The sequence below is a fragment of the Plasmodium malariae genome (genome assembly GCF_900090045.1).
Source record: "Plasmodium malariae genome assembly, chromosome: 11".
NCBI lineage: Eukaryota > Apicomplexa > Aconoidasida > Haemosporida > Plasmodiidae > Plasmodium > Plasmodium malariae.
This window is the reverse complement of record NC_041785.1, coordinates 1,005,172-1,029,827: the sequence shown is the minus strand read 5'-3', so window position 1 is coordinate 1,029,827 and position 24,656 is coordinate 1,005,172. Positions and strand designations below refer to the sequence as shown.

The 24,656-nt window shown below is 26.3% G+C and overlaps 6 protein-coding genes across 6 annotated transcripts; 3 read left to right on the top strand and 3 right to left on the bottom strand.

Annotated features, from left to right (window-relative positions):
* Positions 1-380: 380 nt before the first annotated feature.
* On the bottom strand, positions 381-3,752 carry PmUG01_11029900 (conserved Plasmodium protein, unknown function; the record flags this gene model as incomplete). Its single annotated transcript, XM_029005950.1, has 1 exon — positions 381-3,752. The coding sequence occupies one exon, from the start codon at positions 3,750-3,752 to the stop codon at positions 381-383; it is 3,372 nt and encodes a 1,123-aa protein (XP_028862488.1).
* Positions 3,753-6,144: 2,392 nt separating this feature from the next.
* On the bottom strand, positions 6,145-7,080 carry TIM23 (mitochondrial import inner membrane translocase subunit TIM23, putative; the record flags this gene model as incomplete). Its single annotated transcript, XM_029005949.1, has 2 exons — positions 6,145-6,482; positions 6,915-7,080. 2 exons carry the CDS (start codon positions 7,078-7,080, stop codon positions 6,145-6,147), a joined length of 504 nt encoding a protein of 167 aa, XP_028862487.1.
* A 3,301-nt stretch (positions 7,081-10,381) lies between these two features.
* On the top strand, positions 10,382-12,162 carry PmUG01_11029700 (ubiquitin-conjugating enzyme, putative; the record flags this gene model as incomplete). The annotated part of the gene is made up of 7 exons (XM_029005948.1): positions 10,382-10,429; positions 10,717-10,890; positions 11,142-11,292; positions 11,453-11,522; positions 11,706-11,760; positions 11,875-11,919; positions 12,097-12,162. The coding sequence occupies 7 exons, from the start codon at positions 10,382-10,384 to the stop codon at positions 12,160-12,162; spliced, it is 609 nt and encodes a 202-aa protein (XP_028862486.1).
* A 2,899-nt stretch (positions 12,163-15,061) lies between these two features.
* On the top strand, positions 15,062-18,490 carry PmUG01_11029600 (phosphatase 2A regulatory subunit-related protein, putative; the record flags this gene model as incomplete). Its single annotated transcript, XM_029005947.1, has 1 exon — positions 15,062-18,490. The coding sequence occupies one exon, from the start codon at positions 15,062-15,064 to the stop codon at positions 18,488-18,490; it is 3,429 nt and encodes a 1,142-aa protein (XP_028862485.1).
* A 1,860-nt stretch (positions 18,491-20,350) lies between these two features.
* PmUG01_11029500 (conserved Plasmodium protein, unknown function) lies at positions 20,351-21,215 on the top strand (the record flags this gene model as incomplete). The annotated part of the gene is made up of 2 exons (XM_029005946.1): positions 20,351-20,588; positions 20,866-21,215. 2 exons carry the CDS (start codon positions 20,351-20,353, stop codon positions 21,213-21,215), a joined length of 588 nt encoding a protein of 195 aa, XP_028862484.1.
* Positions 21,216-22,380: 1,165 nt separating this feature from the next.
* Positions 22,381-23,820, bottom strand: PmUG01_11029400 (regulator of chromosome condensation, putative; the record flags this gene model as incomplete). Its single annotated transcript, XM_029005945.1, has 1 exon — positions 22,381-23,820. The coding sequence occupies one exon, from the start codon at positions 23,818-23,820 to the stop codon at positions 22,381-22,383; it is 1,440 nt and encodes a 479-aa protein (XP_028862483.1).
* Between the last annotated feature and the right edge of the window lie 836 nt (positions 23,821-24,656).

Below are 24,656 nucleotides of genomic sequence, written 5' to 3'. Positions count from 1 at the left end.
AATACAGGTTTCTACAAAACTGATATCATATTACTGTTATTCGGAAATCCATTTTCTACGTTTTCTTTATAGTAGAGGAGCTCTCTAAAATATTTTATATTTTTAATAGATGCGCAAATAGACGTTATATACACATGCATATTTTCCTACTGCCATACATGCATTCTTAGTTTGCATCCTCCTCTTTAATTTCCTTCCAATAACTATGTTCTATGGACCAAATATCGCTTTCCTTTGATCCGTACGTATATAGTGCATGACTCGTGGGATTTGCTTAAATTTTATTTTATTCTGTTTTGTATAGTTTTATTTTAACTTATTTTGTTTTGCTTAAAATTTTTTTTTTTTTCCTCCCCATTCTTCTCTATCTATGGCGGACCTCACTTTTTACCTGTTTTTGCTTTGCCAGAATTTGCTCTATTTTTAGTTTTCCCCCTACGTGTATTTTTTTTTTTATTGTTTCTAATGGACTCCTCCTCGCTTTCTCTTTCATATTCACTTTCGTCCTTGTTGTTACTATTATCCATGTAGTTGTTATTGCTTATGTAGTTGTCACTGCTATAGCCTATATCATTTTCGTTGCTACTATCTATATAAGTGTTGTTCCCGTCTATGTAATTGTCGTCATTCCTGTCAATGTAGTCGTCGTTACTATCTATGTAGTTATTATTGTTATTATCTATGTAATTGTCGTAGATGCTGTTTTCTTCCTCAAGCTCCTCATTCTTCTCATAATCCTTTTTCTTCTCATCTTTATCTTTCTCCTCAGTTATTTCATTGTCTTCCTCCTCTACCTCTTCCCTTTTGACATTTTTCTGTTTATTCCCCTTCATCATATTTTCCATTAATACTGCCTTTTTTTTATTAAAATTGCTCAAGAAAATCTCTTGTTGTGAGTTTTTCATTTTTAAGTTTTCCTTATCCTCTTCTTCGTCTTCTTTGTCTAACAGGATCTTACTGTTAGTTGCATGTTGGTTATCATTTGCTGGAAGATCCATTTTGTAATCAGATATATCAGTTTTGTTAAGGTCTATTTCCTCCAATCCTCTATTATAGAAACTAGCCATTTCATTAGTAAATAATAAATCATTCTTAATTTGTCCCCTAGAAATAATATTCGTAAAATTGGAAAAAGAATTAGCATCTTCAAAATATGGAGAGTTTAAATGATTACTTAGCAATTCATAACAGACATTAGTTAAGTGGCATGTAGCACATTTGAAGGTGAATGACCATCCACTAATAAGCAATGTTTTTCTCTTTTCTTTCATTTGAATTTCTACATCATCTGCATCATTACTAATGGAATGAGCAGTGGAGCACTCATCCGAAAATCTCGTCCTCAAGCCGTGAACGGCGATGTCTTCTGCGTCGCCCCTCATAGGGCCAGAAGCATTCTTCCCGCTGTTACTGTTACTTTTGCAATTATTATTACCATTTTCGTTATTGTCGTTATTTTCGTTATTTTCGTTATTTTCGTTATTTTCGTTATTGTCGTTATTTTCGTTATTGTCGTTATTGTCGTTATAGTCGTTATTTTCGTTATTTTCGTTATTTTCGTTATTTTCGTTATTGTCGTTATTTTCGTTATTGTCGTTATTTTCGTTTTTGTCGTTGTTGTCATTATTACCGTGGTTGCCGCTGCTGTTGTTACCATTCGAATCGTGCATGCCCTTGGTCTCCTCATGCACACCCTTCACAGAATTGTCCACGTTGCCCCGCTCATCGAAGTCCTCTTTTTTTTCGGTATCGCTAAAAATCTTTTTTTGCTCATTTGTGCTTCTAACAATTTTAAAATCTATGTCTTCAATGTAGTATGACCACTGCGGTGATGCATCTTCAGCATTTGAAAAAAAATGAATAAATTTATCCCAAGTAATTACAATAACACCATCGAGTGATTTATTAAAAATGCCTACACTAGTTAGATAACCTTTAATATTTGAGCTAAATATACAAAGTAAAGATTTTATATTAATTTCACTGTTATAAAAAATGATGGCATTGTTGATAATATTTAATGCATTATTTAATTTAGGTATAGAAATACAGTTTTCATCATATTGAAAAGGAGTTATATGTTTTATCAAATCATCATCATCCATCATTGTGACTGAGTTTAAATTGTCAAACTGAGATATTTCAATATTCTTTTCTTGTAGAATGGAGTCATATAATATATTCATATTACTTAAATAAAAATTTAAGAAGCTTTTATATATGAGTATATATGAACATAATATATCACGAACAGTATTTTTTTTCCATTCTGTTAATTGGAAAAATATTTTAACACTTGTATATATAATATCTAAATATTCATTTTGTATTTTTAATAAATCTTTTACATTTTTTAAATATTTTCTTTGACATAACCATGAACACTTTATTTTTTTGGAATCTTTTATTCCATCTGATCGAACTATTTCTGAATTAGAATAGCTATTTTCAAAATACCTCCAATAATTTTTGCACACATCTAACTGTTTTAAGAAATCACTTTTTCTTCTTTTAAGCCCTTCCATTAAATTTTCTTGTTCTTTCATATAGCTATCTTTTAGAATATTTAGCATCTTTTGACATATTTTGTTGTCTATGATATCACAACTTACTTTCATGCTGTTCATTATTTTTGTATAATTCATGAATCCGTACTGAACCCAGTCATCAATAATCCTATGATTTAAGTTGCATTGGTTTCCGTTCACGTTAATAACGCTATCGGCAATTTCTTGTATTTTATTTGACGATTTTCTAGAGATATTCTTTTTTAGAAAGTATACACTATCCGCAGAATTAGCAGTATCCATATTCACCTCTGAGTTGGCGTTTCTATTTTGGTCGCTGCTGCTTCTTCTGCTACTGTTGATACTATTTATGTTGTTGATTGTGTTATTAACATTGTTATCATTCTTTGCAACACCAGTTCTGCTGTGTTCTCTATTTTTTTTCTTCCACTTATCTTTCTCGTGCTCCTTTTGGATCGTTTTATAAGCTGAGGAGGGGCTAGTCTGCCCCTCTTTCATATTAATACTATGAGTACCATTACTGTATACTTCTCTGACATTACAACTGGAGGAATTCTTATCATAATTGTTAATGTTGCCATTATTTGCATTATATGAAGCATCTCTGGAATTTCTTGTTTTTCCATCAGCCCCTAAAAATACGTTCTCCTTATTGATACCTGTAAGTTGACTATTCTTTGTTTGTTGTTCTTCGTTAGAAATATTTAAAAAACTTTGTGTCAAATTATTTATCCTTGGATTACCTACGGAAACACTTCTATAATACTCTGTATCATTTTTTAAAAATTCTCTAAAAAATCTATTCAAGTTATTAATATTATAAGTGCCATGTTTTATTGCTTCAAACATTTTTTCAATTATTCGTTCAAGGAAATTTAAAAAATTATTCGTGCAATTTTCTCGGCTTTTATGATATTCAGTCATTTCTATAAAATAATATTTTTTATACACTTCAAAAAATATTTTTTTTTTTTCTTGTATATTCGGGTCATCTGCTATCAAACTGTTTACTTTACTTAGTTCATTTCTCAGGTTATTTTTCCAACTATTATAATTATTGTTAATTTTATCATCCTTCCCTTGACTTCTTTCTCCATTGAATGATGAATTAAGGTATGTTATACCATTACCACCTGAGTTTAAAATCTTTGAGTATGATCCTTTGTACTCGTCAACTTCACCTTTCTTTGGAAATATCCTTTCCCTATTTCGGTTGTCTGGCATATTACCCAGTTGTACATTAACACACACACACACACACACACACACACACAGTACAAACGCTAAAGTACAAACGCTAAAGTAACGTAAAGAGGGATTGTGAAAAGCGTAGACCTTCAGAGATGCAACACGTTTAAAATGTATGGAGTATAAAGTATGTGGGGTTTAAATTATGGGGAGTATAAATTTTGTGGAGTGCAAATTCTGCGGCGTGTAAATTTTGAGGAATATAAACTGTTAGTGTAAAATGTGTACACAAAATATGTACATGTAAAACATGTTCATCAGGTACAATGCATTTTACACACGTGATGCGTTTAATGATGTACTATGTACAAAAAATGAGATAAAACGAAATAAATCCATGAATAAAAAAAAGAAATAAATATAAAAAAAAATTCAAAAAGAAAGAAGGAAAAGAAAAAAAAGAAAAAATATATTAAATATGTAATAATGTAACCTAAATATTTCAAATTAATAATAATAATAATAATAATAATCGTAATTATAATAATAATAACTCTAATAATAATCGTAATAATAATAATTGCAATTATAGTAATAATCGTAATTATAGTAATAATCGTAATTATAGTAATAATCGTAATTATAATAATAATCGTAATTATACTAATAACAGTAATTATACTAATAACGTAATTATACTAATAACGTAATTATACTAATAACGTAATTATACTAATAACGTAATTATACTAATAACGTAATTATATTAATAATCGTAATTATAATAATAATTATAATTAGAAAGCACTGATGAAATCAAACACTGAAACAACAGTGCCATGACGTAACAAAATAATATAATGGCCAGGTGTAGCAAAATGCAGAAGTATTACAAAATTGTAATGTGAAAAAAAAAAAAAAAAATTGATCTTTTTTTTTCTTTACAAAAAAGACGATGAAAAAAAATAATACGCTTTGTAAATTGCATAATTCGTATTTTCCCTTTTTTTTTTTTTGCTATTGCCCGTAAGAAGTTTAATTTTCAAAATTTAAATGTGTATTTTTTTGTAATGCGTTACAAAAATAAAAAAAAGAAAGAGGAAAGGTAAAGAAAAATGAAAAGATATAGAAAAAGAAAATAAATAGGAAAAGGAAAAAAAAGGAAAAAGAAATAGATAAAGAAAAGGAAAAAAAAAGGAAAAAGAAATAGATAAAGAAAAGGAAAAAGAAAAAGAAAAAGAAAAAGAAAAGCAAAAAAAAATGGAAAAAGATAAGCAAAAAGAAAACTTAAGTATATAAAAACAACTGTTTGCATATAGTTTACATATATTGTCAATTATAGTACCAAAAAAAAATATCCTTTTTTTACAGAAATTTTCGCAGTGTTCCCGAAAATTTATTTTAAATGATTTGCTTCATTTTTTTTTTTTTTTTTTTTTCTTAGTTGAAGTACCTACAACAAAAAAAAAAAAAAAATGCAAAAGAAAAAGAAAAAGGCAAAGGTAAAAGTCTAGTATAACGCTAATTCACAGTTTAGTCGTTATACATTTGTCACAAAGAATCGTTGCAAAGAACACTGCAAAAAATGTTCCCCCTTTATCAGATGAATTGTTCATCTTAAAATATAAAAAAAAAAAATTATTTTCTTTGATATTTAAATTTTTTTTTTTTTTTTTTTTAATATTACAAAAAAGTTGTATAGACAATAAAAGAAATAAACAGGTATATGAATAAATAAGTAAATAAATGAAAAAAAGAAAGAAAAGAAAAAAAAAAACAGTTTACATGGAATTTGAAAGGTATAATTATATATTGTATGAATATATGTTAAAATACTCCCTCTATTTTACCCTGTGTAAAGAAGGAATATACGAAAATATAGTGAGCATTTTTTTTTGAAGGCATAATCGTAAAGACGTCAAACTGTAATATTTACTTTTAATGTTAATATTTAACTATATACATTTTAAATAATAATTAAAGGTAAAAAAATTTAATTCAAAAAGAAAAAAAAAAAAAAAAAATGCGAAAAGGTAAATTGTACATATGAAGGATAAGGTAAAAAAAAGTGTGTGCATCAGGGTAACAATTTCGCAATTTAAAAAAAAATTCTTTTCTGTGCCTTTTGAAAGATAATGATGTCAAGTGGTAAAAAAAGAGATTATTTAAAAAATAAAATAAAAAACAATGAAATAAAAAACAATGAAGAAAAAGAAAATGGCGTAAGAAAATAATGGCGTAAGAAAATAATGGCGTAAGAAAATAATGGCGTAAGAAAATAATGGCGTAAGAAAATAATGGCGTAAGAAAATAATGGCGTAAGAAAATAATAGCGTAAGAAAATAATAACGTAAGAAAATAATGACGTAAGAAAATAATAACGTAAGAAAATAATGACGTAAAAAGGTAATAAAATAAAAAGGACTAACTATACATAGCCCTTTTTAAAGCTATAATCTATGAAGGAAAAAACAGCAGACGACAGTATAGAGTAACTTCCTAAAATTCTGTAGTTTGAGGAGCTTTTATATATACACCCAGCTAAAAAACCTGATATGGAAGAATTGTAAATTTCGTCGTTTTTTGTAAATAACTTTACCATATTATTTAAGGCATAAAAAATCATTGTCAATGACGCCATTTGATTTGCAACACTTGGACCCATAACAGACGTAGAATTAAGAACTGAATTTAAAAATAGCTTTTTTGTTTTTCCGCCTTTCATAATTCCACTAATTAAGCCGCAACATCCCCCTAACAATAGTCCTGCAAAAGGTAAGAAGTTACAAATGTATATGTGTGTTTTTTATATTCATATGCTGTTATCACGCTATAATTAATTTTATTTTTATGCCATATTTGTGACACTTGTGTCATTTCTACGTCATTTTTGCGCCATTTTTACGTCATTTTTGCGCCATTTTTACGCCATATTTACGTCATTTTTACATCATTTTTACGTCATTTTTACGCCATTTTTAATGATGTATTTTTATTCTATATAAAGTGGCATTCTGCATATTTACAAATTTGGTGCAGTTATATCAGAGCGCACTTCTCATACATCAAGGTTTTTATATACATATCGTAGAGAAGCAAATTTATTAATGTTTATTAATTTTTCTTCACATTTACGCAAACATTTAAAATTAAATAATTTTTTTTTTTTTTTTTTTTATATATGTATTATTTGTATACCTGAGCCATATGCTAATCCAACACTGTATACTAATTTTTCACCCCATTGTCTACCATATCCTTGTAGATATAAATTTTGCTTGTCAAATGATAATTTCTTTTCAGGTTTTTTTTTTAATATTTCTAAATCATAATTTATTGTTCCAGTTTTTAAATAATCACCCATTATATATTCCTTTCTTTTACAATTGTGCGCATTTATCTTTTTCTTATTGTTGATCTTTGTTCTTTATGGAGCATAAGGGCTTTATAGGAACACAAAAGTGGGCGTATATTTATATACGTATATATTTATTTGAGTAATATGTATGAAATATTATGCCTATCATACGCGGGTGATATATTTATTTATAAAAATATAAATATAATATATCATTAAATTTTGTTGAAATAATTGGGAATTTTCATAATGTCACAAATTATATTAAATAATTAATTATTATAGAGGTTGCTTATATATATTTTTCAAGAAAAATATTTTTCTTAAAAAAAAAAAATATATATATATACATATATATATATATATATATATATATATAATATATATAATATATATAATATAAAAAATATGTTTATCTAAAGAAACAGCGTAATGTTCTACTTGCAAAAGAAAAAAAAAAAATCATCATTGTGCATACTCCATTTATACAATAATTCTTTCCCTTCCTGAATACGACATTTTGTACATATATAATACCTTTAAAAAAAAAAAAGAAAAGAAATACATGTGTATATATATATATATATATTATATATATATATTTGTGATAATAGCTGCATTAGCAAAATAAGGTAAAGAAAACAGTTACATATATATACCCGTACAGAGTTTGTTTAATTTTAAACTTATAAGTACATACAAATATGCGCAGAGATTACTTTTGAAACAACTCATTTAACAATTTTACACTATTTTCATTTACATAAATTCAGAACAATCCCATTGTAGTGCATCTTAAAATGACTATTTTATAAAAATATAAAATTAATTTTTCTCAATGTAAAACTTACTGTTTTAAGGTAAAAACATTTTTTTATTTAAATCATGTAAAATCAAGGGTTGCAATATAAAATTATATCTTTATCTTTGCTATGATTTTAAGAGCTTAAAAAAATATGCCCACCGCTAACCAACATTTTACGGTTCAAAAAAAGTATCAAATAAAATAATAATCAAACAAAAAAACAAAAAAAAATGGATGTTGTTCGTCATCAGGGGAATTAATCGTAAGCTATCTTATTTTACCTTGGTAAGGCACGTTGACATTATTATTACATTTGTTACTTGAGCTTTTTTTTTATAAGACTAAGAATGTAGAAGTAAATTTTACGTAATATATTCTTTTTTTTGCGTAAATTTTACATTATTTTGTTTTATCTCACTACATTTCCTTTAACCATTTGAATAAAAAAAAAGCTCGAGGAATTATTTTTCGCGTAACTTCTTAAAATTTTAAACTTTAATATGCTTTTACACATTATATCAAATAAGAATGTAGAGTTATTTATTGTCCTTCTGTTCAGCTATTTTCAGTAAACTGCTCAAAATGGGAATAATTTCCGATTGAGCACTTCGGTCTTAACGTATACACACAAACTTTGCAAATGAATAACAGAATGTCTATGCATATAGTATGTACGAGGAATGTATGTAGTACGTATGTTTATATGTATGCCCATTTATGAGTGAAAATTACAAATTTTTTATTAGCTGAAACAACAGATATAACGTGGTTGCCCTTTGAAGTAGTAAACATCCGTAAGGAAAATGAAAAATTCAGACAGATATATGTCCTTTTTAATTACTTGTATTGTATATAAGTAAAAGGTATGATTCGGAAGTTAAATTTATATGCATATATATAATAATTTATATTATGTAGAGCATTTTCGTTTTATAAACACCATTTCGAACAAGGGTAATACTTAACATATATGAGAGATATAATACGTAAAAATGGTACATAACTGATATAGAAAAACTCTATTAAAAGAAACATATGCATATATTTTAGTACATATACACAAATACATACGCAGATACATATACACGCATAGATATACGGACTTACATATAAACATGTGTAAAAGTCTATTGAAAAATGGCGGCTTCAACAATTCGCGAACGACAGTTAATTAAAACATGTTGAAGCAGTGATATAATAATTGGATAATATAAATAGGACATACTTAAATATCGCTTCACGTGTATTAATTTTATTTTTTATTAGCACTATTATTTCATTTTAATTTAATTTGTTTTACTTTAATTTTTTTTACTTTATTTTGTTTTACCTCACTTTGTTTTACTTTATTTTGTTTTACTTTATTTTGTTTTGTTTTATTTTATTTTATTTTATTTATTTATTCGTTTTTTTTTTTAATCGTAGTTATGTATTAAATACACAGGATTTTCCATTCATTTATTAATTTTCTTCTTGTACGTTTGCGTGTAACTTGGTGTAGGTTATAATTATATATGTACAGATATGCAGTAATTTCCCTATGTATTAAAGGCGCACACAATGCAATATTTTTGTTTTAATTTGCAACTTCAACTTCATTCTTTCTTTTTATAGTAAAATTTGCAACTCGGCCATATTTTATTTTTCCCACTTAATTATATATATAAATATTGGTTTTATAAAAAATGATAGGATAAACACACATATGTGAAAATATAAAAATGGTTACATTAAAAATTTAAGTTCAAAAACGCACATTTTCTAGAAATACGTATGTTTTGTTAAAACGGGTTTGCTATATTTTAACTTTTTAATTGCTTAGTTTTCTGATTTGTTCATTTTTTATCTTTTGTTTATTTCTTGTTTATTACTTTTTTATTTTTTTCGTTTTTTATTTTTTTCGTTTTTTACTGTTTCGTTTTTCATTTTGCGTCCTCCATTTATGACTTTTCTTTTTTTCGTTTTTCCTTTATCGTTTTTCCATTTTTGTTTTTCTATTTTCCTTTTCCTCTTTCCCCTTGACAAATTTCATCTTTCCATTTTTCCTTTTTATTCTCAATACAAGTTGCTGCATATATATGCATAAAATTTATTTTCCTTTTTTGATTTATTTTTCACATAATTTTTTTTTAGTTTTTTCATTTACCGATTTTATTGTTATGGAAGATATATATATATATATATATGAATATATTTATATATATATTTATTATGTACACATTAAAACAATATTTACGATGTTTATCTGAAATAAATTTTGGGAAAAAATAGTGGATAAAATTAAACTATAGTGAATTTATTATTATTACCTTGTGTGTATACATAAATATATTTTTATAAATGTCAATATTTGTATGAATAGTTTCCAACATTGTTTCCTAAGGAAAATACAGAGAGCTCTATTTATTCACATGTAGTATATATATGTATAATATATACATATATTTGTATATATACATCATTAATATATATATATATGTTCATTATTAATGTATATGGAGGATGAATTCAACATCGCGAAATTCGAAGGAGTTATTGAGATTGCAAAAGGTAATAAAAAAAAAGAAAAACAAAAAAGATAAAATACAATAATGTAACATAAGTAAAGAAAAGAAAAAGAAGAATGTTAGGAAAATATGTTACATTAATACTTATAGGTGAAAATTTACATTGGTGTATGGTTTGTGTTTATATATTTATGTATTTGTGTATATGTACATGTTCATGTACAATTCCATATGCTTATGAAGTGATATACCCTTTGATGCATTTACAAAAATGAAAAATCAATGTACGCAGTAGCAGTACACACAATAATGTATACTATACTTAATCAGGAATTAAAAGACATTGAAAACGAAAATGTGCAGGAGATAGATGCACATATAAAAGATTCAAATATTTTCGAGTGGGTAGGTTTTATAAAGGGACCGGCGGGAACACCATATGAAGACGGTCATTTTATTTTGGACATAACTATACCTAATGATTATCCATACAATCCACCTAAAGTTAGTAATTATTTGAGCCATCTAAATCTATAATATGTTCATACGCATATATTATACCTATATGTTTATATATATATATGCATGCGTAATATATATGATGACCTGTTAACACCTTTTTTTTGCGTAAACATATTTGCATATATATCCGTGTATTTAACACCTTGAAAATTTTTGCTCCATTATAAGGAAATTTAAGAATACAATACGTGTGAATAAAAACTAATGCATGTAACTTTCCCCATATTCTTTAGATAAAATTTAACACTAAAATATGGCATCCGAATATTTCCAGTCAAACAGGTGCAATATGTTTGGACGTTTTAAAAAATGAATGGAGCCCTGCACTAACAATTAGAACAGCACTTTTGTCAATTCAAGCTCTGTTATCAGATCCACAACCTGGTATATACACGACAAATATGAACAAGCGCATGCGTATAATTACTTCATAAAGGTTTATATGTATGTATATGTGTATACATTTGTACACATATATTTGTGTATGTAGAATATCTTAAGTACTTGTAACATTATTTATGCACATTCAACATTTTCCCTTCAGATGATCCTCAAGATGCGGAAGTAGCCAAAATGTACAAAGAGAATTATTCGCTTTTTTTAAAAACAGCAAGGTTTCAATACATACGTATAACACTGAGAGGAGCATATACATATGCACATGTATTCATATTTACACATATATATATATAACAAAATGTACGCTTTTTTTTATTATTAACATAATCTTATATATATATATATATACATATACATATACATATATGCAACTGTTTTTGTATCTTTCTTTTGTTCAGTGTATGGACTAAAACATTTGCCACTGGCCCAAAATTAGAACCAAGAGAAGTTATAGTAATATACCAAAAGGAAAACGAAAAATATACTTTTAAAATGTCCCCTATTTTTCCTTTCATTTTTATTTACCCATATTTTAATTGTTCCTAATTTTACATCTACTTTTTTTAGATTAAAAAGATAACAGAAATGGGCTTTACGGAGGATCAAGCAAAGGTCCTTAAAAAAAAATATATACACATATATATAACATTATATGATATAATATATTGTAGTACCATATATGCAGTGTAGTATCATAAATAAAGTGCACTACGATATAATATAATACGTAAAAACGGTCCTGTTTGTTGAGCATCCCACATTTTTCACGTTTTATTTTTCATTTTATAGAATGCTTTGATCAAGGCAGATTGGAATGAGACTCTTGCGTTAAATACTTTGTTAGAGAATTCCTAAGAAGAGTATAAAGATTGTACACGCCAATATTTTAATAAAATATACAATCTTCTTCAAAAACGTATATTAATAAATTAAGATTATTGTTAAATTTTTTTTTTTTTTCCTTGTTCTATTTCTACTATTGTTTCGATTTCTTCTACTGCTTCCATTTCTGATACCGTTTCTATCTCTATTTCTATTTCTCTTTTTTTTTCCTTTACTTTTTTTCTTTCCATTTTTTTTTTTTTTAATTAAATATTTTTATTTGATTATTATTATATTTTTAAGTTATAATTTTTTGTTTACCCTCCTTATTACCATTTCAATACGTGCATTTTTTTCCATTTATAAATTTGTATAAAAAATTAAAGCAAAATTGTTTTTTAAGGAAATTTGAAGTAGGATGCAAAGGAAAAAAAAGCCCTACATAAAAGCACTACATCGTAGTATATATTATATATATATATATATATATTTGTGTGTGTATTCATTATATACTTTTCTATACAAATTTTGTTTAAAAGAAAAAGGTGTCTAAAGAAATTTGGAAAATAAGAAAATACGAATTTTTTAAACTTATATGAGAAAAGGATGTAACTATATATTATTGGCAATTTATTTTAAGCACTTGAACATTTTATGATAAAGTATTTTCTGTAAGCAAAAATGGAGCTATTTACCTTTTTTTTTTAAATAAATATACTACTACTTATAATTCAGCTACTTATAGCATCACTACATAAAATATCGCTACTTACAATGTAATTATTTGCTACTTCTTATTCGTTTTAGCACAACCAATATTAGTTCTTTTCCTTTTAAGAGTTTTGGTTCGGATGTCTTTGTTCAAGTAAAACTAAAATTTGCTACATTTAAAATAATTGCTAAAATATTCATATGTAAAAAAATCTCAGTAATATCTTTATAAGTAAGGAGAAATATTAAATATTTATTTTACTACTATATAGTATTAAGTTGTATTAGTAGTGCCACATGGTATTGGTAGTACTACATTGTATTAGATGCATTACGTAGTATTATTTTTTTTTTTTTATCAGTTAATTTCATGCATATCACAGAGATACAAGACACGTTAATGTTAGCGCAAATTTGTTCGTAGGAAAAAAAAAAAATTTCAAACCGTACAAACCATACAAACCGTACAAACAGTACAAACCGTACAAACAGTACAAACAGTACAAACAGTACAAATAGTACAAACAGTACAAACAGTACAAAAAATACAAACAATACAAACAATTAGAAAAATAAATTAAATTACAAACACAATTTTATTTCCCCCCTTATTATAAATTTAACCGTACGCATAAATAATAATGTGTACATATGTTTCTTATATTATAATTAAAACATTAGCAGATTTTCATAATAATCTTATCACTCATAAGGGATATTCACAAAATGGCGGTTTATTCTTACGAAGGCGGAGAATAGTAACAATGTTCATAATAATTATGTAAAAACTTAAAAAAAAAAAAAAAAAAAAAAAAAGTGATTAAATAATACTAATAATAACCTAAGCATAGATATATTAACACACTACGTATGTGATTACTTTTTTTTCATGGTGAAATTTTATTACTCTACTGGACAGATGATTTGTTAAGAAGGGCCGATTCACACATACAAATGTGTATAGCATATATAAGTACATAATTATACACATATATAATTAAATAAATAAATAAACATACATTTTTATTTATACATGTATATATATTTATGTTTGCAAATTTTTTGCTAAGCACCCTGAGACTTCTATTTTTTGATTTCTTCATATATTTTTTGGATACTCTACGGATGCTCGGCACGTGTTTATTTGATTTGATTTGATTTAACTTAATTCAGTATAAATTAACATAATTTAGCTTAACATAATTTAATTTAGTTTTTGTTTCAGCACAGCAAATTCACTTTCATGCCATATTTGAACCGTACAAATGTAAGAGTAAAAATAGAAGAGGGATGAACGAATTATATATTTTTAACATTTCTTTTCCATTCTTTCCCATATATGTATGTACATATAATACATATACAAAATGTGTAATTATACATATAACTCCCCTCGTGGACCCTCATTTTAAATTGCTCTATTTTCAAATAAATTGAATTAATTTAATGAAATGATCTAATGAATAAATTTAATGTCCTTTTTTTTTTTTTTTTTTTTTTTTTTTGTTTAATACTATAATAATTTTTGTGGACTAAACGAAGAACTAGCTCGTATATGCAAATGTTCGCGTAAATGTATTTACATATGTGTATGTGGATATGTACGTATGTATATATATGTATGTGTATATATATGTATGTGTATATATATGTATGTATATATATATGTATGTATATAAATGCATACACGTATATGCCTGTGTTAAGGTAAGCGAAGATTAAGGAGTGAATAACTTTTTCTGACTCAAGCAAATTGCTCTCCATACAGAATAATTAAAGCACAAAGAACGTTATTTTTCATGGGAAAAAGTATGAAATTTTTAACGTATTTTAAAAATAAAAAATGTACACTAATGTTCGTACATACATAATATGCCTACATATATTCCTACTGATATATGTACACACATGCATGTATTTGTTCTCAAATTTCATTAAGGCACAATTGTCCACTCGTAGAAGTAACATGTAAAAAATTGTAACATAAAACTTAAAGCAGAAGAATTTGAAGGTTGCGTGAGAGTAGCGAAGTGCGAATAGTACAGCGACAAGCAGGACTAACAAGTGCTACTAACACGTGCTACTAACAAGTGCTACTAACTAGTCCTACTAACTAGTCCTAGTAACTAGTCCTACTAACTAGTCCTACTAACTAGTCCTACTAACTAGTCCTACTAACTAGTCCTACTGACAGGCACTACTATCCACCGCTACTGAAAAAATGAATGGAAGCAAAAGCTCTTCAAAGGCGCCTGTACATAATGATAAGCCGACTTTGAATTTGAAAATGCTTTCTTCACCTTTTTCTGAAAGGAGGGAAATGAAGGAAATAAAAAAGTTTGCTCGTTTTTTTTTAGAAGGGGAAATAATGAGAGAATTTTTAATGGATGAAGATAATTGGCTGTTCATACAAAATGTAAAAATAAAATTAAAAGAAAATCCTAATGAGATAGACAGTTGGTTAGATCATCAATTACACAAAGCTAAATGTAATTCAGGAAATTCCTTTAACACGGATGTAATACCACCATTTCATCATATAAAGAAAAACATTGAATATAATAGTTTGAAAGGAGAGAAAGAATCTGAAAAGAATTACTATTCATGTAATGGTATTGTTAAAAACATTATGTCTGCTGATAGTAGTGTCGTACATACTACTGTGGATAGAGTGGGAGAATTAGGAAAAGAAAGCATAATAATTGATAAGGAAGAAATAATAGACAGAGAGGGTATAAAAGGTAGCGATATAATAAATGATCTCCTAGCACATAAACGGGAAAAAAGAGAGCAGAAAAGGTACCAACAAGAAAAACAAGAAAGACAAGAACAAGAAAGACAAGAACAAGAAAGACAAGAACAAGAAAAACAAGAACAAGAAAGACAAGAACAAGAAAGACAAGAACAAGAAAAACATGATCAAGAAAAACATGTTCAACAAGAACAACATCAACAACGACAAAGAAAAGTAAGTAGTAAAATGAAAATAGCATATAATAACAATGATGTGAAGGATACCTCTAATTTTTGTGAAATGATAAATAAACATAAGGAGCAAAATCATTTAAACAAAAAAAATATTGTACCGAATAACAAAGAGGAGCCGGATATGCATGTACTAAGCGAACCAATAAATGACCGTTTAAACAGCTGTATAAGTAATGAAAAAGATTACATAATCAAGAAAAGACTAAATGAAAGGGAATCGAGTGGCATAAACACAGATTCTGCTTTTACTTGTAATTCAGGTGCTAATAAAAATACAATGACCATGAAATATCGGCATAGTGTGGAAAATGTACGAACTAATGATGCATTTAAGCAAAAACAGAACAACGAGATTAATTCGTATGATAGTAACAAATGCATCGATTTGACTAATAACAGGGAAAAAAAAAAAAAAAAAGAAAAGAATGAAATAACTGCAGTAATGTATAATTATATTGTACCAGATGATAGTAAGAAAAATTTTAAAAAGGATAACATTGACACAGATTTTATCAGCAATGATATTTCTCGTATTGACCCTGTTATGCATAACAATAAGTACAACGTTGAAAAGGAAAAAAGTGAAATACATGGAGGAAGTGAAAACCGAAGCAACATATTTTCTAATATGGAAACTAACACACTAAATGATGAAATAACTAAAAATATGAAAAAGGAGGTAGAAGAGAGGATAAGTAAGGATGACCTTCTTCACGTAAGCGGTGGATGGATGAAAAATGATATAATTGAGAAACAGGGAAGTAAAAGGAATAAGGATGGACCCCCAAAAAAAAATAAACAAGGACAGCTTATGTTAAACCAGAACAAGGAGATGGGAGACGCACTGATAGGAGTGTATGAAAATGCGCATAATAATATACACAGTAATTATAAACATAATAATGTTAGTAATAATGATAATAATGGTAGTAGTAATTATAATGATGATAATAATGAAGATATTAATGAAGATATTAATGAAGATAAAAATGTTGATAATAATTATGATAATAATAATTATGATGATGATGATGATAATAATAATAATAACAATAATGGCTGTAATAACAATAATGATAGCAAAGATAATAATAATAATAATAAGGATAGCAATGATAATAAGGATAGCAATGATAGTAATAATAATAATGGTGCACTAGGTGAAAATAATAAAATATATTTGAAAAGTGCAAAGACGCATGCAGAAATTTTAATACCAAAGATGACAGTAAAAATTGGAAGGTTAATAAATGAAGACACAGATATAAAACTAAAAAAGATATTTATGGTATGTAATAATAAAATGTATTTAGAATCCTTTGAAAATTTAATAGTAGTAAATTTTTTAAAGATAGGTAGATATATGAGTCATACCTTGTTTTCTCGAATTGAGAAAGTAAATGAAGATTTTATAACATATGAAGATACAAGAAAATATTTCTGTAATCGTTTTATTGATGGAACAAAGGATCCAAGTTATTACAATGATGATAGATATAGTAGCTCATTTAATAAAAGTAAAAAGGATATACATGGTGAGAATAGTTCTCCTCCGTTATGTAGTATAAGAGAAAATGAATGTAGGAAAAAAGAATTATCTTTGGATGATATGGAAGATGTAGTAGATATAACGTCAAATCATAAAGAAGAGCATATAGAAGTGCCTTACAAAAAATGCTCTATTGTAAATTTTTTTAATGCAATAAAAGGGGATAATAATAAAGACTACCTAGAATTCAAAGATTTTGATATATATCTAAGGGAAGTATTAAGAAGGAATAAATCGTTACAGTTTTTATTAGAACATGCAGAGTTTTTAGAAAGATATATAGAATCTGTAATAGTTAGAATATACTATCATATAGATATAAATGATACGAATAAAATATATTTAAATGATTTGAGAAAACATGATTTAGCTCATATATGGTGTTGTCTAGATGATACAATAAAAGTTCAGCATGTAAGACAGTATTTTAGTTATTCTCATTTTTATGTGTACTATTGTACTTTCTGTCAGACTAGTAGTTGTAAAGATATGTTAATAGATGACAATGATTTATATCGGTTTGACAATCACTCATTAAATGATTTTATAGTTAATAGAATATGGTCAAGGATATCAATGAAATTAGCAGGACCTAATCAAAAATATATGTGCTTAAATGACTGGATATATTTTATTATGAATTATGAAGATATGACTACTAACAGATCTATAGAATTTTGGTTTAAATTAATTGATTTAGATGCTGACTGTGTAATAAGAGATCATGAAATTCAAGTATTTTTTAATATACAAATGGAAAGATTAAAATCCCATTATTTAGAGGAACCCAAATTTGAAGATTGGTTATGTCAAATGAATGATGCTATTCAACCATCAAATGAAGGAAATTTTACTCTATCCGATTTTAAAAAAAATAAAAAATATGCTGCTAAATTCTTTGGATGTTTAGTTAGTTTATCCAAATTATTAGCATGGGAGAGTAGAGATGCCCACAAAGAACTACAAATTGAAACGGAGTATCCTCATTGGACGCCTTGGGAAATTTTTTGTAAAACGAAATATGATGAATTGTGTTATAATGAAAATGAAAGTTACTATGATGACAATTTTAACTCCTACGACGACTATGACTCAAAAAATGTGTACATGTAGGGGAAAGACAGGGTGGAAGTTTATCATTAGGTAATTTATTGGTGCGCATTATGCATTCTTTGATATTCGTTGCATAATTGTCATTTTGTATTTATTTATTATATGGTACTTATTTATTATTTGTAATTTATTTGTTACTAATATGCTACTTATTTGTTATTTATTTTTAATTTAATTTTTTTTTTTTTTTCTTTTGCTTTTCCCGTTTTGGATATTTAAAAAAAAAGGCTTAAAATAAATGGCATATGCACAATACTGCTAATGTTTCGAAGGGAAAAAAATATATAGATATAGATACGGAATGTATAATACATCTTTCTATTTTTTTTTTTTTTTTTTGTCATTTTGCAAAAAATGGTAGCCATTTTTGATGGTGAAGATTATTATGAGAATGTTGATATGTGTACCTATAAATGATACCCAAATTGAAAGGATTCTACAAAAAAAAAAAAAAAAAAAAGAGAGAGAAATTTTTATTTTAAAAAGGGATAATGTATAGCCGCTGTAGGTTTAAGAATTACATTTATGTATCATTTTGGCAAAAAATAGAAAGGTTTTTACGAAATTGTTTCGAAATTTGCAAAATAGTATGTTTTTCAAAAAAGGGGAGAAGAAAATGGTCTTTTATATATATATATATAGATATTTATATGTATATATACGTGCATCTGTATATTTATGTGTATATGTATATGTGTATTATATGTATATTTGTGTGTGTATTTTCTTTTTTTGGTGTACATCGTATAATATGGTATTTTCAATAAGTTTGCGTAAAAATATCATTATTACAAAGGTATATTTTTATTTTTGTAATATATATAAATGTATACTTTAACAAAGCATATGTCTAAAATGTGCACCTTTTATTTAATTTGCTTACCATTTTTACAAATTATAAAAATATGATTGATGCATAATTTTATATCCTTATTATTATTTTTTTATTTGTGTGCTCGTAACCAAATTTTAATTATACACATGCATATATATATGCATACATATATATACACATGTATTTTTTATGATAGAGTGCATTTATGAATGTTTCCCCTCCACTTTTGTTTAATTTGAAAACCTTAACATTTTTTAAAGCATTCGAAAAATTGTTTTAAGTTTGTGTTTTTAAGGTTATAAATTTGTGACAGCGTTTATTTAGTTTTGCTCTATGTACGCGTGTATTTATGTACACATATAAATAAATATGTATAGAGATATATTATATAAGTAGATGTATTTTTTTTTTTTTTTTCTTTTTTTGAAGCCGCTTTTCATGCTTTTCATATGTAACGAATAGTAGTCTTAATGTACATCAAAGTACTGCATTGAGTTATTTTGTTTTACTTTTTTTTTTTTTTTTTTTTTTTTTTAGTCTTAATTACACAAAAAAGAACATCATCAATCAGTTAATTTTTTTTTTTAATATGTTTTTATATACATCAGCAAACATTTATTTTCCTATGTATATTGAAAAGAATTTAAAAATCACTTGAGTGCGCTTTTTTAAATAAAAATACCAGGTTTGTTTTTTTATTACTATATCGTATTACATTTATGTGGGCGTAGATATATACAGATGCATAAACGTAGGCAATACATGTAATATAGGTATAGCGCTATTCATACATGTACATCCACACACACGCATATAAGCACAAACGTATGCACCTTTTTGCAAAGTCGCTCAAGTTATATGAACGAGCGCAAAAGTGAAATTAATATAGAGTATTATATAGGAAGTTGTGAAATACATTAATGAGAAAGGTAGAAAGTACAAGAATACATATGCGAACTATAACATAAGTCAACGTAGCAACAAAATAGTACATTTTATTTTTAAATAAAAGAAGGGGGATAAAAATGTCTTTACGCAGAATATCCGGATTATATGAAAAAATTCGCTTGTCTTTATTTCGACGAAAAATTAGTGGTCCCGCACCTTTATATAAAACTCCTCTCAGATATATTTGGTCTATTTTTTTTTATTTAGATATTTTCTTAATATATATTTTTGTTTTTTCTTTCTTTCTCTCTATAATTTTACACCAAGAATGTTTTGAAATATTTTCCATAATATTCTTTACTGCAACCAATTTAGGTAATTCACAAACCGAATGCAGAAATTATTCAATGTGTAACGCATATGCATGTACGCACTAACTTGCTTGTCCGCTAGTCCTGTTATCTACTCTTTTTAAATGCACTAAATGCTTCTTCTCATTGGAATATACCCCTACGAAAACACACGCACAAAAGAACGTGCCGAAATAATATACATATATATGCCCTTACACAAATAAAAATACAAATACATACAAGTACATGCACATATGCACACACTTTTTGCTACTTTTTTTTTTTTTTTTTTTTTCCAGTTTTAAGCTTTTTAATTGATTTTTTCTTTTTATTAATAAAAGATGAAGAAGTTGCGAGTGAAGATGAAATAATCCTATCTACCTTTTTAACAATATTGTTTTGTATAGTTAAGATATGTATTAATGTTTACACAATTTATTTCTCCCTTAAAAAGTCGGAGAAAATTATCGAATCAATAGATATGAATGTTAAGTTAAGATGTCACACATCTTTAGCAAAAGCGTTATTACTAAATTGCGTTATCATAAATTCTTTTTCATTTATTGAAACATACATTGAATCGAATCTCACTTTTTTTACCATTATTCACTTTAAATCACAAGTACAAACTTATGAGACAATTATATAGGCCAAGAAGTTCCGTAGAGGACATTTTGCTCGGTTCAAACATGAAGGAAGATTTTACCCTATATCTACATAAACACAAGCACAAGCACAAGCACAAGCACATAAAAATATGAAGATACATATGCGATGTACATAATTTTGCACAGATATGTGCACAATTTTTCAATTAGTTAGAGCGTTTTTCTATTTTAAAGAGGATATTTTTATTCTCCTGTTATCTTAAACGCATAATAATTAGAGGAGCAGATGGGAACAAATTACTAATTTTATGTACATATGTTAGCAAATAATAAATAATCTCGTCTTGCACCTATAGCGAATTAATATTCACAAATTATCGTTTTTTTATTATATTTTGTTATATTTGTTTTTTTTCTTTTTTTTTTTTTGTTGAAAATTTCAATGGCTTGTCCTATAAGCTGTTACAAATGTATACCATTTTTAAAATAAAAAAAAAAAAAATGAATTTCCCGATTAAATGTTTTCTACTTATAAAATTTAATTAGACAAAAAATATATATATTACCAATGCAAATAATAATATAATTCAAAATTTTGTTTGAAAGTAAATATATTGAAATGAAAAATTTAGCCAATTGGTCCACCATATTATCTGTAAATGTATGGATGTACACTGCACAACCTGGTGGAGATATAAATATATGTATAGGAGTGTACGTAATTAAAGTGTGTGGGTATGACATGAGGTTATTTAAAGCAACGGGTGATAAATATGCAACTTCAACAAATAAATTACAAAATAATTAAAGAAAAAACAAAAAAAAAAAAAAGAAAAAGAAAACACAAACACATGCACATGCATATATGTATATTATATATATATTATAAATATATTATAAGTAAATATATATATAAATATTTATACATATACGCATTTATATGTGCGCACATTTGATAAACGCTGAAGAGTGTTCCAAAATAAGCACGATATAACATGAAAAAAAAAAAAAAAAAAAAAAAAAAGGGAACACACTATACATATTTATAAAATTTAAAAAGTTATTTTAAAACAATTATGGATTCATGTAGGGAGAGGAGATCTATATTTAATTAATATTATTTTTCTCTTCTATTCAACAAATAATTAATAAGGAATTTAAAAAGACAAAAATGTATAACATATATATGCAAAGTGGATTCACTTACTACGTTGAAACATATGCGCTTTCTTCTTGAACAGAATAAAATGTTTTGTCAGAGTACTGATCACCTTGCTTAAGTTTTTCACATGTTTCACCCCCAACAACGACAATTGTAAAATCATCACCTAAATATGCGTTAGTAACCTTTTGATGTAACATAGAGTAAATTAGTGTGGCTTTATTAAACTTCTGCTTTAGTCCTGATTGAATAGAAATACCTGGCTGTACATTTTGATTTAATAAAAAATCTGAACAAGCAGTAAAAATTAATTTATGATGTGCTGAATGACCCCACATGTACAGTTGATTGAATTTATTTATACAAGCTGAATGTCTTTCTCCACAAAATACTTTTTTAGCTTTTTGATTATTTTCATGTAATTCAACAAATTTTGGTGTTGTAACAATATTTTGAAAACCAGAAATTCCACACTGTCCTGATATTTTATCTCCAAAGGACCATACATGTTCATCTTCAGTTATCAACAATACATGCCTTGCACCTGCACTTACTTTATTAATATTTGGTAACTTTTTATTATTAGCATCTCTTAATATTAACTGTTCAGGATAAATACAATAACACCCCCCTTCATAATCAAATGAACGTCTGCATAACTCTCCATATGTGCCATCTCCCCATCCATATAATTCACCATTTATTAATAATAAAATAGCAAAATTTTTGCCCATCGCTATTTGTTTTATTTTATTAGATTCAAATTTATAAAAAAAGGTAGGAATATATTTCAAATAATTATTATATGTTTCTCCCCATATATACATAGAAGTATTATTATCACAAACAGCTATACTTTGATTATATTTTGCATAAATTTGTGTACATACTTTTTTTTTTCTTTCACATTTTTCATAATTATTTATTAAATGAGACAAAGCATTTAATGTTGTTTCAATTACATCTCCATATTCTATTATATTTAAAACAGTTGGTACAAATTTATCAAAATTACATTTTAGCCCATTATAATTTCCATGCCCCCATGAATAAAGAATATTATCATTTGATAAACAAAGAGAGTGATTATAACCACAAGCTATTTGCTTTATATTATTAACTGATTCAATAAGTGAAGGTTGTACATTATAAACAATTAAATTACCTTGTCCTAATTCTCCATGTAATCCTTTTCCAAATGAATACATATTTCCTGCATTGCTTAAAAATAAAGCACATGTTTTATTACAACTGATTTCCTTAATTTTTACGCTACTCAGTTCAGTATATATGGTTGGTAAATGTTCAGGTGTATCATCATTTTCATTTATAACCCTTTTTCCCCAATAATATATTATCGTTCTTTTATCTTCATATTTTGGTAATTTTTTGATAAAATCGGAGGAAATTATAGCTTTTGTTACTAATTTTGGTTGTAACACATTTTCTTCTTTGGACTTTTTTAATTTAAAAAAATTTGGCATTTTATTTTAGGCATTAACATACAACAAAGGGTTATTCTGTATAATTTGTTTTTTTTTTTTTGTAAAAAAAAAAAAGAGGGATGGAGGAAAAAAGAAAATTATAAACAAAATAAAATCATCACATACAAAAAATTATACGTTTACAGAAAAAAAAAGGAAAAAAAGGGAAAATTAAAGTATTGTAAGAATATGATTAGGGGATATTAGCAAAGAATTCATACTAAAAAGAGAAGACTGCACATGTGTATATATATATATATATATGTATATACATTATGCGTACGTGTATATATTATTTGTATATGTGTCTATGTCCATGGCATAAATGTACGTGTATATATGCATATGAATAAACCAAATGAAAATTCTAATTATTTGTATTAAAACATGTCTTAAAACACAGCAATAATACGCAAACAGTTAAGTAACAATGGTGTAAATATAAATACATTGCTGTCTATGCAAAGTTATATCAAAAGAAATTGCTTTCCTTATAATTATCATACATACAAATAAATGATATGTACACACGCATATGCGTAGCTGTACATACGAGCACATATATAGCTATTTGCACTTAATTATTCATCTTTTTTATTAGGAAAATACACATTTTAAAAACAGTATTTTTTTAAGCTGTATCTTTTAAAACTGTATTATTTTAACCGTATTTTTTAAAACTGTACTTTTTAAAACTGTACTTTTTAAAAATGTATTTTTTTAAACTGTATTTTTTTAAACTGTATTTTTTTAAACTGTATTTTTTTAAACTGTATTTTTTTAAACTGTATTTTTTTAAACTGTATTTTTTTAAACTGTAATTTTTTAAACTGTAA